This window comes from Anabrus simplex, chromosome 9 (assembly GCF_040414725.1).
Source record: "Anabrus simplex isolate iqAnaSimp1 chromosome 9, ASM4041472v1, whole genome shotgun sequence".
Lineage (NCBI taxonomy): Eukaryota > Metazoa > Arthropoda > Insecta > Orthoptera > Tettigoniidae > Anabrus > Anabrus simplex.
In genome coordinates this window covers 46284729-46300837 of record NC_090273.1, presented here as the reverse complement: position 1 = coordinate 46300837, position 16109 = coordinate 46284729, and the positions used below count along the sequence as shown (strand labels likewise).

The 16109-nt window shown below is 37.5% G+C and overlaps 1 protein-coding gene across 1 annotated transcript in view; it reads left to right on the top strand.

Annotated features, from left to right (window-relative positions):
* kl-2 (dynein heavy chain 2, axonemal kl-2) overlaps positions 1-16109 on the top strand; it is a 638176-nt gene that overhangs the window by 250950 nt on the left and 371117 nt on the right. Inside the window, exons 32-33 of the mRNA XM_068229141.1 lie at positions 4909-5071; positions 14581-14759. Coding sequence (XP_068085242.1) covers positions 4909-5071; positions 14581-14759 — 342 coding nt within the window. The remainder of the gene's footprint in view (positions 1-4908; positions 5072-14580; positions 14760-16109) is intronic.

The window sequence follows — 16109 nt, the reverse complement described above, 5'->3', positions numbered from 1 at the left end:
AGAAGCACAACAGACCTGATACCAGCTTTGAGGATGTTGGCAGAGAAACACTGGGAAAGAGGAAAAGACCTAATTATGGTGTTTATGGACCTTGAAAAGGTATATGATATTGTTCCTAGATCAACTATTTAGAAAAGTCTTAGAAAACTTGGTGTACCAGAATTCCTTATTAGCAGTGGCGTATCCTGGAATCTCCACCGAGGCATGCAACTAGTAACCATGCAGTGACACAATGTATTAAGTAAATTTCAATACTACTCACCCTAATTACATATAGGTGAACTCGACTGTGCGATTCTTTTTGCAGAATTCCTTGGTGACGTCACCGTAGAAGTCCTCACGTGATTTCATATCAACAAGAAGGTCCTTCTCTATAGACATTATTCCTAATGCAGAGAGACGACTTTGACCTTGAGAATCGCGGACGAAAGATTTTATTTGCTTTAGAGCTGAGAAAGAGCGTTCTACAGATGATGATGTAGCGGGAATAGTTGTAATCAATATGCACAACTTATAAAGTTCAGGAAGACCGCTGTGGAGACCACTAGTCAATAGGAATTTCTGGATTTGAGCCACAGTCTTATCTTTGAAGTGTTCAGAAGTGAACATTGCCCTCAATTCGGATTTAAGTCGTACTATATCAAAATATTTTCCATAAACTTCAATCAATTTACTGAATTGCTCTTCAGGAAAATTGACGGGAAAAAATGAAAATTTCTTACAATCAAGCATTTCAATGAAGTACAGATCTCCCAATGAACAAAAGCGATATTTTAACTGTGCTAGAATAATATCATGTATTTCCAGGTAAACCCTCTTATACTCATCTTTAACCGAAAATGAAGTTTCTTCCTTTCTTCTCTTCCTTGGTGGATCACATTTCTCTTCTGTTCTGTCCCAGATGTTAGCAAATCCACTGTTTTGCATTACAGATACTTTAGTTTCTAATCACTTCTCTGGTGCAATATGCAGTGTCCAGTGTCTTTGATTGAAGGATGTTACATGTAACATCAGTCAATAAAAATATTTCATTAAAAACGTTCAGAAGGAAATTGAACTGATATTCTATTAACTTTGCAAGAAACCCACTTACCTCATTTATTGTATTGTTATCCCAGTTCCCAGGTTCCTCCAAAGTGCTTTCGTAAAGCTCTTGGAGAGGAGCACGATATTCCGCGATGGTCTGTACTAAACGGCTAGAATAGTTCCACCTTGTTGGAGCTAGTTTAGGAAACCTTTTCTTGAGGACAATGTCCAGCAGGTTAGTTCTCTTAGAAGAATTACTAAACAATGTCGCAAAGCCACTCATCGTTGCGAAGAATATACGACATTCTTTTGTGCATGATACGGCTTGAGAGAGGACTAATTAAGCTTGTGAGCATAGCATTGGGTGAATACAGCCTCAGGAACTACTTCTTTTAATTTAGCCTGCACACCATTCAGCTGACCTGCAAGCACCGCCGCTGCATCGAAAGTCTGCGCAACTAACTTTTTGCGGCAGTCAAAGTTATCCAGACACTCAATCGCAAGTCTCACCAATGCATTCACTGTCCTATCAGAACTAACATTATAGACACCAACAAATCTTTCAACAATATCACCATCATGAACGTATCTGAGGACAATAGATAACTGTGAAAAGTTTGAAACATCAGAAGTCTTATCGATCATAATTCCTACGAATTTAGCTTCCCCAACCTGAATACTTCAGCGGTCATTACAGTGCAGATGCTTTGAATTAAATCATTCTGGATGAGTGGAGAGAGTCCTGTAAATACACTCGCTGTTGTGAAGTGACTGTCTAATTTTTCATCAAACTCAGCTAACAATTTAATTAGTTCTATGTAATTCCCTCTGTTGTTGGATTCACTAGCCTCATTGTGTCCATGGAATGGTAACTCTTGCTTTCCAAAAAAGCATGTTACCGCAGTCAGCTGTTTCAGAACTTCTCTATTTTTCTCAATGGCTTCGTTGTGCCTTAGAACATTTTCCTGCTTCTGCTTATCCAACTGCACTATCCTAGTTTTTCCAAAGGTACCTAAGGATATCCATGCGTGGATATGACAATCTGATTTCTTGTGCCTCACAATAGCAGTGTGCAGATTGTTTAAATCTGCATATCTACGTTTCTTGCTGTTCCAAGGGGAATTTTCAGCAATAAACAATAAGCAAGGCCAACAGAATAATTTGTTTAATGACTCAGAGCCGCAGAGCCAAACGGTTTTACTGTAAGTTTCTGGATTGAACGTGTGAACACAATTCTTGTTTTCTGTTTTTAAATTTGCAAGGGAAGGGAGAGGTCTCCTGGCTTTAACTATTTTAATCTTTTCATCAAGCAAACGGCCAGCAAATGGCTTTTCAAACAGATTTACAATTATATCCGTTTTAGACTCATCCATCGTTAATACCAACATAATCATAAAATATAACAAAATACCGAAAACGATGAATTGCACAGGAACAGCACACACAGAATGAACTCACTAATCAGCAAAATACACAATGAATGAACTCACTAGTCAGCCAGAACTCAAGCACTGGAGGTAAGTCACCCCAGTGGCATTGGTCAGTTTCATCACATTGGGTTCTCGCTGGGGGTAATCTGTGGGTCCTGTTAGGTGTAAATTTGGACATGCCGACTTTCTCCAAGTTGCTAACAGATGGCAGATGGTAGCACGTGTATGGGGTGACAAAGTCTGGCCAAGTTTCAATTGCAGCGACATCATTCGGAGAGTTTCAGAACTATATCTGCCACCGAATTCAATTTTAAAATTGAATGCCTTACATTCTTAACTCCTCCGTTTGCTGTCTCTTTCTTTCTAAAGTGGAATAGATGGCGAGACTACACCAGTACCCTACGTAGTCAAGCAACGGAACTAGTACAGTTGCGCGTAACTTTTGAACTTCTGAGAGATGAAATCGTTAATATTTGATTTGAAACAACTTAAAATCGTACTTCAGACAGTTCTTTGAATTATCATAACACATGCAATGAATGCCTTGCATTCAAGGAGAATACACTCCTGCTTATTAGGAAGATCCAAATGCTATATACTAATTGCAAAAGCTGTGTCAGTATTGGAGATGGTCACTCTGAATGGTTCAATACAACCAAAGGAGTACAACGGGGAAGTGCCTTATCACCTCTTCTATTCATAGCCATTACGGATACCATTTTAAAGGAACTAAAAGGAAAAGGTAATAAAAATCTTCAGGCTCTGATGTTTGCAGATGATGTGGCAATATGGGCTGAAGCAGGGGAGGGAGTGCAAAATCATCTGAAAGCATGGTGTAAGAAGTTTGATGATTATGGAATGAAAATGAACCCATCAAAAACAATGGTATATTTTGGACTTCAGATTTAGTGGTATCCTTCTGTCGCAGAGTGGGCCTGTGACTTTGCTCCATCTCATCCATGCTGCCTTTATCCTACTTCCCACTTCATCATCTATTCCACCATCAGTCCATAGGCAAGATCTTAGATACCTGGAGTTTACAGTCATTTATGAGCTCTGTCCATAAATTTGGATGGAGCAATTGCTTGAAATGGTTTTGTTCAGTCTAAGACCATATTGTTAGTAAGCTGTTCAAGTCTTCACCTTGATGCTGCAATCCTCTTCTGATGGTATCAGTAACTGCAATATTATCTACATATAAGAGAGTCCAAGGGACACTCCTCTGCAGGTCCCATGTGATTGTTTCCTTGATGAGGACAAAGAGCAGTGGGGACAGTGCAAAGCCTTGGTGTACATTGACTTTCACTGGGAAGCTCTCTAAGATGCCGGCAGCGCAATTTACATGACTCGTGGTATTCATGTACAGCATCTTCATCCAATTGATAAGAATTTCCAGCACACCATGGTCACAAAGTGCATACGAGATCGCATGATGTGGCACTTGATTCAAAGCCTTTTCAAGATCAAGGAAGGCAATATGCAGTGGCTGTTTATTGGTGCTTTTCAATTAGCATTCTGGCAGTGAAGATTGCATCAATTGTTCCAGCACCATTAACAAAGCCACACTGATTGGTACTAATGCTGACAATTTCACGCAGTTGTTGATCGAGGATTCTCTCGAAGATCTTCATCATGTAAAACAGAAGGCAAATTAGACTGTCGCTTGCACATTCTGCTAGATTCCCTTTTTTCTTGAAGATAGACACAGTGATGCTTGTAGCCCAATCACTGAGAACAGAGCCAGAGTCAAGTATGGCATTGAAAACATTGGTTAGCCAGATGATCACAAGTTCTTTCAAATCTTCATACTCCTTATGGCACTGGTGTCTTCCTCTGACATGATGCGTAAGATGGGAACTGCTGTTGGATTAGCTTCTGAAATAGAAGGATTTGGGAACAAATTGTTGGAAATCTCTTCAAAGTGTTGTTGTCAATGTTTGAGGATGTTCTTTTTATGCTGTAATTGCTGATCATCCTTGCCTTTTATGCACATGTAGTGTTCAATATCCTGTGCTGAATTTGTTCTAGCTTTGGCCAGATGGAAGATAGTTTTCTCTACTTCCATTGAGTCCAGTGTTGTATACAGGTCATTATAGTGACTGTGCTTAGCTTCAGCGACAGCTTTCTTTACCTCATGTTTGGCTATGATGTATCTTTCCCTGTTCTCTAGAGCCTTTTGTGAAATCCAGTTTTTATATGGCTACTTAAATATTTATTGTATAAAATAAAATAATCCTGACTTTGTAATAATAATAATAATAATAATAATAATAATAATAATAATAATAATAATAATAATTCATATTAGTAAGTGAAAGTAACCTGTTGCAAACGGTAAGTGTCCAAACTTTATTAATTGTTTATGGTAAAATTTAAATGATCACTTCAAAATGATGTTACTATATGTATCTTCCTTTTACCTCCTATGTAATATCTGAAAAATGTTTTATAGGCTGCAAGGATGTATCAGTATTTGAGTGGTTGTCTCAGTTACGCTTCTACTGGGACCGTGACATAGACGATTGCATCATCCGTCAGACTAACACTCACTTCTTATATGGCTACGAGTACCTAGGGAACTCTGGTCGTCTTGTCATCACACCTCTCACTGACAGGTATCGGCTTTGATTACTTCACTTCCACCAATAAAGAAACAAATCAAATCTGTGACTGGTATATGATAAATTGTTATTGAGTATGCAATATATTGTAGAATATGAGTTTGTTTCATTTATGGCTAACAAATTTTTAATTGTGCTCTTACTATGTAATCATCATCATCCATTTTCCTCGTCCAGCTCCCGCCGGGTTGGTATGTTTATGGCACCTTTCCGTCTCCTTCTGTCCAACCACAATCGTTCCTCCTTAACTGTGTTCGAATCTGGTTTTCCTGTAATTATACTTTTCGTGCTTATTTTCAACCACCTTAGTATGCATCTCCCTCTTGCTATCTTCAGCATCCTTTCCTCTTCCATCCTCTTATCAAGCCTAAACCATTTAAGCTGTGAGCTTGCACCTGGGAGATAGTGTGTTCGAATCCCACTGTCGGCAGCCCAGAAGATGGTTTTCTGTGGTTTCCCCATTTTCACACCAGGCAAATGCTGGGGCTGTACTTAATTAAGGCCATGGCTGCTTCCTTTCCAACTCCTTGGCCTTTCCTATCCCATAGTCGCCATAAGACCTATCTGTGTCAGTGCGGCATAAAGCCACTAGAAAAAAAAATAAGTTTATCCCTCTCCACCATCCTGTTGTAAAGCTTTTACATTCTGATATCCTTCCTGACATCCTCATTTCTTACTCTGCCCTTTCTTGTCTTTCTTATCATACTTCTTAAGAATTCCATTTTACTGGCCTGGATTTTATTATCCTGTCTTTTTGTCAGTGTCCAGGTCTCCACTTCATGTCAGTATTGGGCAGAAGCACATCTTATACATCACCTCTTTACACTTCATTGGTACTTCTTTCCTGCACACCAGGCTTCTCACACTCTGGTTAAATGCATTTCCCTGTCTAATCCTTTTACTGATCTCCACCACATCCAGTCCTGCTTCCTACATCAGTTCACTTCCCAAGTACTTGAAGCTCTCTACAATTTCAAGGATTTGCCCCTTTATTTTTATAATTACTTTCCCTTCTCCTCCACCTCTAGTCAACACCATTGTCGTACTCTTTTCAGTGCTGATTTTCATTCCATAATTTTCAATAATTTCATCAAAACATTGAGTTACCTATTTGCTGCCTCTCTATTTGCTCTCTACACTTCAATAACATCTGCAAAGAGCATTACCTTCAGCTCCCTGTCCCCATATTTTGCCTTTGTCTCCTTCACAGTTTCATCCATAACCATTTTGAATAATAATGGTGACAGCACACATACTTGTTATAGTCTAGTTTCATTTGAAAACCACTCTCTCCTCCCCACATGTTTCTGGAAACTTTCCACCTTTCTTCTCATTCTCTTTTCTAGTACCCTTTCAAATATTTTTTGCTACCTGTCATGTGAGTGTGATTCCTCAATATTTATCACAGATCTTCTTGTGTCCCTTTTAAAATATACTGTATTATTACTCCTTTACTCCAGTCATTTAGTACAAATTTTTCTTTCCAAATACATCTGAATAGCCTATACAGCCATTATAGACCAACGGGTCCTGGTGCTTTTATCATTTCCACACACAATGTGTCCAATCCTGTTCAGGAGTTCACCAAATTACTCCTTCTTTTCCTTATCTTCGCTGGTTATGTATAATACCTCTCCTTTTTACCCTTTCACCTGCTTTGTGTAGACTCTTTCTTTTTTTTCCTTCCTTCAGTTTCATATATAGACATGAAGAGGCTAAATGACAACTACGTAAGCTCCGTCAGGTTCAGCCCTGCCTTTCCTCAGCCATTCCATGTGATTTGTCTAGATGTACGTTTCATGCCAAGATTGGGCTACTAAGTCATATGAAACATACTCACAAAGCATTGTGAGTGTGAAAATGTAAACTGCTGAAAAATGTGTTTACTCGGATACGAGTCGCAGCCACCGATGATGACAAAAAGTCCATATAGCATCCTTGTACCACTATACACATCCTCTTCCAACTCTTGTGTAAATCCTTCCCAGCCTTTTTTTTTTTTAGTTTCTCGTACCTACTACATTCATGGACCTTCTTCTACTTTCTTCCATGTTATCCCTATTCCTTACCTGCCAAGTATTTTTCTTTTTCTTTCTTGCTGCTTCCTGTACCCTGTGATTCCACCATGGGATCTTTTTATCTTTTGCTCTTTCAGCTAGTTTGCCACAAGCCCTCTCTGCACAGCTTACAAATGCCTTCTTGAATATGTGTCGTTCCACTTCCATCCATTTCCATATCTTTAATTTTCAATTCTTTTATTTCATTTTTGCTTATTTCTTTTATTTTCGCTATTTTTCGCACTTCCTTCTGTGATGGCAAATTTTTGTGCGACTGGATGTACATAGCATTTAAAGATAAAAATTTCATTGTTCCGTATTGAAAGTATTAACGTTAAACATTAAATTCACCCTCGAATCAGAACACAACCAAACTCTTAATTTTCTAGACCTAACTATTACTAGACATCCTTCTTCTTTATCTTACAAAATTTCCAGAAAACCAACCCAAACAGCAACCACAATAAGACAAGATTCTTCGCACCCCCAAGCTCATAAACGTGCTACTTATAACAGCTTAATTTTTCGTGCCTTCAACACCCCTATGTCCAAAAAAGATTTAAATAATGAATTAAACACCATCCGCAACATTGCTAAATTCAATGGCTTTAACAACTCCTTCATAAACCGCATCATCAACAAATTCAAACACCGTCCAAAAACCACTTTATCTAAAGACACAATAAAACCAACTGCTTTTTCCACCTTCACTTTCACTCAGGATGCTTATAAAATAACTAATATTTTTAAAAAACATAACATGAAAATTTCTTTTAGAACTAACAATAGAAATCTTGATATCTTACACAACTCTAAATCTCTAAATAAGTCTAATGCTTTTTCTAAATCTGGTGTATACAGATTCAAATGCAACAACTGCAATTCCTCCTACGTCGGACAAACTGGCCGCAACTTCAATATCAGGTACTCTGAACATGTCAACGCCATTAAATACAACAGATTTTCTGCCATAGGACAGCACATACAAGACTCCAAGCATAGTTTCACCAGCATTGACAATGACATGAATATACTTAAAATCATTAACAAAGGCCCCCTCTTAAACATTACTGAAAATTGCTTTATCCACCTTGACCAGTACTTCAACCCTAATTTCAATTTAAACGACATTTCTGAAAAACCCAATATCCTTTTTGACTTCCTAATTCTTCTTCTCAAAAATTCCAAATTCCAAAACCCCAGTTCTATTTTCCATGCCTTACAAAGTTCCCACCCACATTTTCTACCTCCAATAACCCACCCTCCTAACCCACCCTAAACTACCCCTCCTTCATTTCCCTATCTTATCCTTCCTCAATACCATCTAACTTCAATTTCTTTTATTCTTTCTCTTATTTCACTATCACTCTTCCTCTGTTAATTTATTCTACCTTCTCTATTATTAAAAAAAATAATAAAAAAAATAAAAAAAACCATCGACCTTCATTTCGGTTCTCCTCTTTCAAATTTTAACTCTTGTCTTGCGCCAACTTCGACTACTTCAGTCATGACCTAAAATTTTTTCAATTTAAAAAATAGCGCACTGTGCATATAAGTTTTTATTTGTTTTCCGATATTGCGCTTTTTACTATACTTTTTTCTCTTTACAATTGTTTTTTCAAGTCAACTGTTTTCCAAGAACTTAGCAGGAGCACAAGTACTCATTCAATTATACTGATTTGCGTTGTATATTTCTATATATACATACTTAACTTCCCGCAACCGAGACAAATACTGGACCTCCAGGATATTCTCCATTCTACTTTGGCGTTCGAGACCGCAGCGCATGACATTGAATGTGCCGCGCTGATCACCGGGAGCTGGCGGTTTGCTTCTACAAATCTATTCGTCTGCGACTTCAAGTTATTTATGATCTTCATATATTATTTGATAGTGTTGTGACTTTGTGCCTGACAGAGTGTGGAAACTGACCCATTTGACCGTTCTCCAATATTCATAAACATTTTGAGACTTCGCCTATCATTGCGTGTGCCATACTACCATTCTTAATATTACGTACTGTTTTCTTTTAAGTGACTCACAATTTCTACCCCCATCGTTAATTCATGTTTTCATCTTATACCGATCCAGAGTTCACTTAATCTTTTTCTTTTTCTGTTTCATATGCATTGTTTTACATGTTTTTACGGCTGACGATGACCTGGACTAGGGTCGAAACCGGTCCCATTTATAGTTACTATTAAATAAGAATGTAATCACTACATTTCTTTCCTATGTATTGAATAGGTTGAACCTCTTTTTCAATTATTTAATTTTTAACGTGGATGTACATAGGTTTTAATATAAGGAATTATCTTCATTTGGGTAATCGCATTAACAAAATTACAGACCCATTGATATGGTTATGAGGATATTTTGGGGTTTTAGTAAGGGTGTAAGCTTGTGGGAGTGGCGAACCCATCATACAAACAGCCCATAAAATGAGTGCAAGTGAATCAAGACCTCGGAAAATGCTAGGGTTTCACCCTGAAGTGACACGTAGTTCCCGGTGCTCTGGAGGAACTGTGAGAAGTACCAGACATCACAAGAATCGGTATCAGCAATGTCATGACTTTGAATGGCAAGGTAGAAGAACTGATAGAGTATATGGAGAAGAAAGACAAAGCAACGATGGGAATAAGTGAGACAAAATTGAAGGGGAAAGGTCAAAAAGAATTGAAGAAATGGAATAGATTATATTGGATTGGAGGAAAGATGCCAACAAATGGTGTTAGTATTATATTGAGAGAAGACCTAGCGCAGTATGGGGACAAAATTGACCAGATCAGTGACGGGATAATTAAAGTTGGACTTGAGAGTGGAATCAAGGATTTTATACAGGTTTATGCATCCCAATTGGGGAATGCAGATGAATGTTTAGAAGAGTTTCTAGAAGAACTGGAAAGTTGTATTGTAGACAAAGAGGTTATAATAATGGGAGACATGAATGCACATGTTGGAACAGACAGACAGGGAAAAGAAGAGATAATTGGCCTGTATAGTTATGGAAACCAAGGTGAGGAAGGAGATTTGGTAACAGATTTTGGTAGAAGGAATGGATTAATTGTTAGCAATACGTGGTTTAGAAAAAGGAATTCACAAAAAATAACTGGGTATGGTTGGGTAGATAGAAAGACAAAGACCATGATTGGTCTTATGCTGGTGGAGAAAGAAAAATGTAAACAACTGGAAGATGTGACAGCAATGCCAAGAGCAGATTTCAAAGGAGATCACAAACTGGTAGCCAAATTAAGACTTGGTAAAATAATGAAGTCAATAGAAAAAAGGGAAAGAAAAATAAAGGGATGGAAGTTAAAAGAGAAAGAAATAAAAGAAAAGTTTCAAGAGAATCTGAAGAAAGAAATTCCTGAAGATGAACAGTATGGAAGAGGAATGGACATGTTTCAGAAATGGATTTGTAAAGTGTGCAGTAAACACCTGTGGAAGACTATCAGGGAGGGAAAAGGACAACTATCAGAGAGGAAAAAGGGAAAGGAGACTCCTTGGTGGAACAGCAAGGTAAAGGAAGCAGTTAAAGAGAAACAAATGGCTTGGAGGTAGTAGATAGGCAGCAATAGTACAGAGAATTGGCAGAAATATATAGAAGCCAAAAATGTATGTAAGAAAATAGTGCAAGAAGAGAAATGGAAGAGCTGGGAAAGTTTCACAGAAACTTTACAGGAAGATATAAAGGGAAGTAAAAAGGTTTCATATGGTTTGGTGAAGAATAGTTTACAAAATAGGGAAGATACAAAATTTGTAAAAACTGAAACAGGGCAGATATTGACGCAAAGAGATGACATACTAAAAAGATGGGAAGAATACTTCTCAGAATTGCTAAATAATAAATACAGTGAATAGGTGGATGAGAAGGAGCAAGAAGAAACAATGGGGAAAGAAGAAGAACAAGAAAAGGAGATATCGATGTTAGAAATAGAAGAAGCCATACAAAAGATGAAGAGCAGTAATGCAGCAGGAGTGGATGAGGTAACTACAGAAATGAAAGCAGCAGGATCGATAGGGCTACATTGGCTGTATAGATTTAGAATAATCTGGAGGAAGAAAGAGATCCCAGAAGAGTGGGGAAAGTGTTTAATTATCCCGATATTTAAAAAAGGTGATAAAAAGGAATGTAATAACTACAGAGTGATCACCTTTATTGGCCATGGAGCTAAGATCTTTGAGAGAGTATTGGAAGGCTGAGGAGGAAGCTAGAAGGAGAAATGGAAGAACAGTATGGTTTTAGGAAAGACAGATCAGCATTTGACCTGATGTTTACATTAAGACATATGATGGAGAAAAGATGGGAGTTTGGAAAAGACGTAGTGATGACATTTATTGATACTGAGAAAGCTCATGACAGTGTGCACAGACAGTTGGTTTGGGACACATTAAGGAAAAAACAAGTTAACAAGAGTGGAAGTGCAAATGATAAAAGCTAAGTACAAAAATTGTTAGTAGTGTGAAGACTAGTATAGGAAAAACAAAATGGTTTAAAGTGGAAACTGGTCTCTGACAGGGAAGTGTACTATCCCCCATATTATTCATCATCGTTATGGATGAAATTCATAAGAACATTAAACAGAGATTGGGAAGACAGGCAACAAAAGCCATGTTGTTTGCAGATGATATAGTGATATGGGGTGATGAAACAGAAGTGCAAAAACAAGTAGATGTATGTAGAAAAATTTGGGATGAAAGTAAGCACAGAGAAAAGTAAAACAATAGTGATGACAAGGGGGAAGGAAGGAAGGAAGGAAGGAAGGAAGGAAGGAAGAGGAAAGATAAAACTGAATGGTAAAATTCTGGAAGTGGTTAAAAGTTTCAAGTACTTGGGAAGTGTGATCACAGAAGGTGGGAAGATAATCAAGGAAATTGGGAAAAGAATACAACAAGCAAACAGCTTCTACCAGAGTGTATGGGGTATTTTGTGGAACCAAGATATCCCGAAGAAATGTAAGAAAGTATTATATTCAACCTGTTATGAACCCATACTAACCTATGCAACTGGATTATGGACTACAAAAAAACGAGAGGAGAGTAGAATACAGGCAGGGGAGATGAAATTCCTAAGATGTATCGAGGGCAAGACCAGAAAGGATAGAATTAGAAATTAAGAGTTAAGGAAAAGGACAGGTATCTTGACACTTCAAGACATGATAGAAACAACAAAGCTAAAGTGGTATGAGCATAGGATGAGAATGGGAGAAGAGAGAGTGCCAAAAAAGGCTTTTTCAGAGAAGTTAACAGGAAAGAAAGGAAGACAGCGAAAGAGGTGGACAGATTTAGTGTGAGAGTGCATAGAGAAGAAATGAAAACCAGAAGATCTACTTAAAAAAGGAGAAGAGTGGTGGAGAGACAGGCAGCGATGCATGTGCTTGATTCACAACCCAACCCAGGAAGATGAAAACGGGAAATGAAGGTGATGATGATGATGATGATGATGATGATGATGATGATGATGATGATGATGATGATGATGATGATGATTAAGGGTATAAAGGAAAAGGGCATATTAGAAACTGGTAAGACTCCAGTTAGAGTATGAATAAAGTTTATGGGACCCTCACCAGGATTGCTTGATTCAAGAACTGGTAAGGATCCAGAGAAATGTAGCACGATTTGTTCTGCATAATCTCTGACAAAAGAGTAGTGTAACAAAAAATGTTGCAAACTTTGTGCTGGGAAAACTTGGAAATAAGGAGACAAGCTGCTTGATTATGCAGTATGTTTACAAGTAATCAGCTTCATGGTCCATATCAAAATTCATCATCAAAGGAATTCTATAATAAATAAGACTTTCCACATTTTTTAATGCTATATACCACTATTTACTTAAAGCAAGCTCTCTAGTAGTATGTTTTGTTCCTTAGGAACATCCTAAGCTATGTATTTCACTGCTTAGGTGAAAAGTTTGACACAGAATGCTAATCTTTGTTAAAACCATGTTAAATTTGTACCTTAATTATACTTAAAATAAAACTAATAAGAAATGGGCAGGAGAAGGGGAGAGGAGGGATGGGAAGGTAAATGGGGGCTGTGAGGTGAGGAAAGGAATATTAGTTATACTTATCTTCTAACTTAGTTTAAAACTTTCCTAATTAATTCATTAGGTCTTAAAGTTGTTACAATTTAACTCCTTGATTCTTTTAAAATTATTTGTTTCTGTGTTACTAAATTGCCCTGTACTTTTTTTTTTTTTAAGTTTTCAAAAATCTTTTCATGTCTATGTTGTATTCTGGCTTTAGAAATGTTCCTCAGCTTGTCTTCTATGTTGGAACGAGTTTTGTCGTAAACTGATATGATAAAATTGTACCTCTTGTGTATTTGTTGTTTAATGCCCTCTCCGTAGCTGAGTACTTTCAATTTAAAGGTTGTAAAATAACATTCTATAATCTTGTTATGAATGTCATCATCCTACTGTTGTTCTTGGAGATGTCTTGTTGAAGCGAGTGTGGCTTTCCATCTGGTCTATTCCGGGCTGTCATTGGTGAGATGGTGTGGAATGACATTAGTAGATGATAGAGCATGAGTGGAAATTTTAAAAGTAGGAAAGATCATAATATGAAGATAGGAAGTGGAATTAGGATTTGGAATAATTTACCAAAGGAGGTGTTTGATAATTTTCCATCTTTTTTGAAATTGTTAAAAAAAAAAAGACTAGATAAACATTTGGTAGGGAATCTGCAACATGGGCAACATCCCTAAATGAAGATGATTGATTGATTGATTGATTGATTGATTGATTGATTGATTGATTGATTGATTGATTGATTGATTGATTGATTGATTGATTGATTGATTGATTGATTGATTGATTGATTGATTGATTGATTGATTGATTGAGGAAAGCAACGGGAAACTACCACACTCCTCATTTCCCTAGTACGCCTCTTCAGTGATGCCTAGGCCATCTACGACAGCTGATGGTGGAGCTGTTGAGGATCCAACCAGCCTTAGGGCTGAAGACTGAACATACACATGATCCTCGACTTGTAAGCATCCTGCTGATTTCTGTTCCTTGTATTCCTATTTCTTTCAGGTCCCTCCTCACTTCTTGGTACCAGTGCACTGTAGTTTTCCTGATCTCAAAAAATCTTATCTGATTGGTCAGTCTTCCCGGGTTCATTCTGTAGATGTGTCCGAAGAACATGGCTCTCCTCTTCCGGATGGTATCTGAGATCTTTTCCATCTTGGGATATAATTGTTGGTTTCCTTGCTTTCTGTATGATCCATCCTCTGTTCTTTACTAATATATTATATTATTTTTAAGTTTTTCTTCAAACAAGGAAAAGAAAAACTTTTACACATATTTAAACAGTATTCAATGAGTGGAGCAATAAATAATTATTGTAACTGTTAGATTTGTTTAATTACTTGATTTATGAACAGGAGATTACTTTCTGAAATATGAACATGAAGGTAAGCTCTCCCTGAATGTTTCAGATGCTACATAACTCTGACAACAGCTCTCCATTTACATCGAGGGGGCAGTCCCAAAGGACCCGCAGGTACTGGCAAAACAGAGACAGTCAAGGATCTTGGCAAATCTCTGGGATCCTATGTGATTGTAGTGAACTGTTCTGAGGGACTGGACTACAAAAGTATGGGAAGAATGTTCTCAGGTAATTTGTCACAGTGTTACACATTATCATACTCCAGAATCTTTTGTGCATAATAGAGAATAATAGCTTGTACCAATATGCACCATTGATCCTTGAATGGATCTACTCATAATTCTTTTCTAGTTGTTTAACCTCAAACTAATACATTAAAGGTGGGAAAGATTGGAAAGGATTGGGAAAGTAGCTAATGTGGCCTTAATTAAGGTACAGCCTGGTGTGAACATGGGAAAACACAGAAAAACTTATACAAGGCTGCCGACGGTGGGATTCAAACCCACCCTTTCCCGAATGTAAGCCCACGCCGATAAGTCTGAAATTTACTTAAGCATCAGCAAGATTGATTTTGTGTGTGTGTGTGTTTTTTTTCCATCATTGGAAAGTTTCTGTTTGCTGAAGAACTGAACGGAGTAAGTTGACGTCATCAGTCATCGCCTGAGTGCATCGAGGTTGCCAATTATGAGGTCTGAAGAGACCCGTTCTAGAACCACAATCTATGCACAGTCCTAACACATCATATCTGCCAAAGCTCCTTGTGCCGTAGAACCTAATGGTAATTTCTTCACTTTTTCCTCACTTTTCTCATTAAAAAAAAACAGACTAGTGTGTTTGTCATTACTGTCGAAAATGTTGTAGGCCTTTATGACAATACTCAACCATATTGACCAGTGAGATGCTACTTCTTTGCAGTTGGTTGATGTCAGTTTGGTACTTCTTTGCATTTATGTATTAAACCTAAGAGCATCTTTTATTGTTTTTACTGTCCCTTTCAATGTCCTTTCCTTCAATTGGAAATACATCACTTGCTTCGGAAGGTATGTTTGTTAGCCAGGTGAATGAGATGGCCAATCCATCAAAGGTAATTATTACTTCATTGCTCATGATATTGCCCTCTTCTAATATACTGATGTTTGTTTAACAGTATCATGTAAAATGGGTGACTCAAACAGTGTAATAGGTTTCCATGTTGAAATCCAATCCCACATTTTAAATCTTGTATTGGTGCTGCATATTTCATAATAGACATGGCCGTTCTAAACATTGTTTGGATCTACTGTTAATATTAGACAAATATGGGATTAATTTAGATAAACACTCATCAACTTATAGACTTAATATGATCATCCACTCTATGCTCCCTATTTCCTATTTCCACATTGACCAGTTGTACCAAACCTTCAAGATACACTGGCAGAAAATGAAATCCCAGCACCAAGAAGACATTACATTATAGGAATTAAATTTAGCCTAAGCAATTGTCTAAGTAATATATTTATTTGATTAAAGTTTCCAGGTCACTTGTTAAAGTATTTGCGAGAAGACATTTGACATAGTGGTGCACCGAGCTCGATA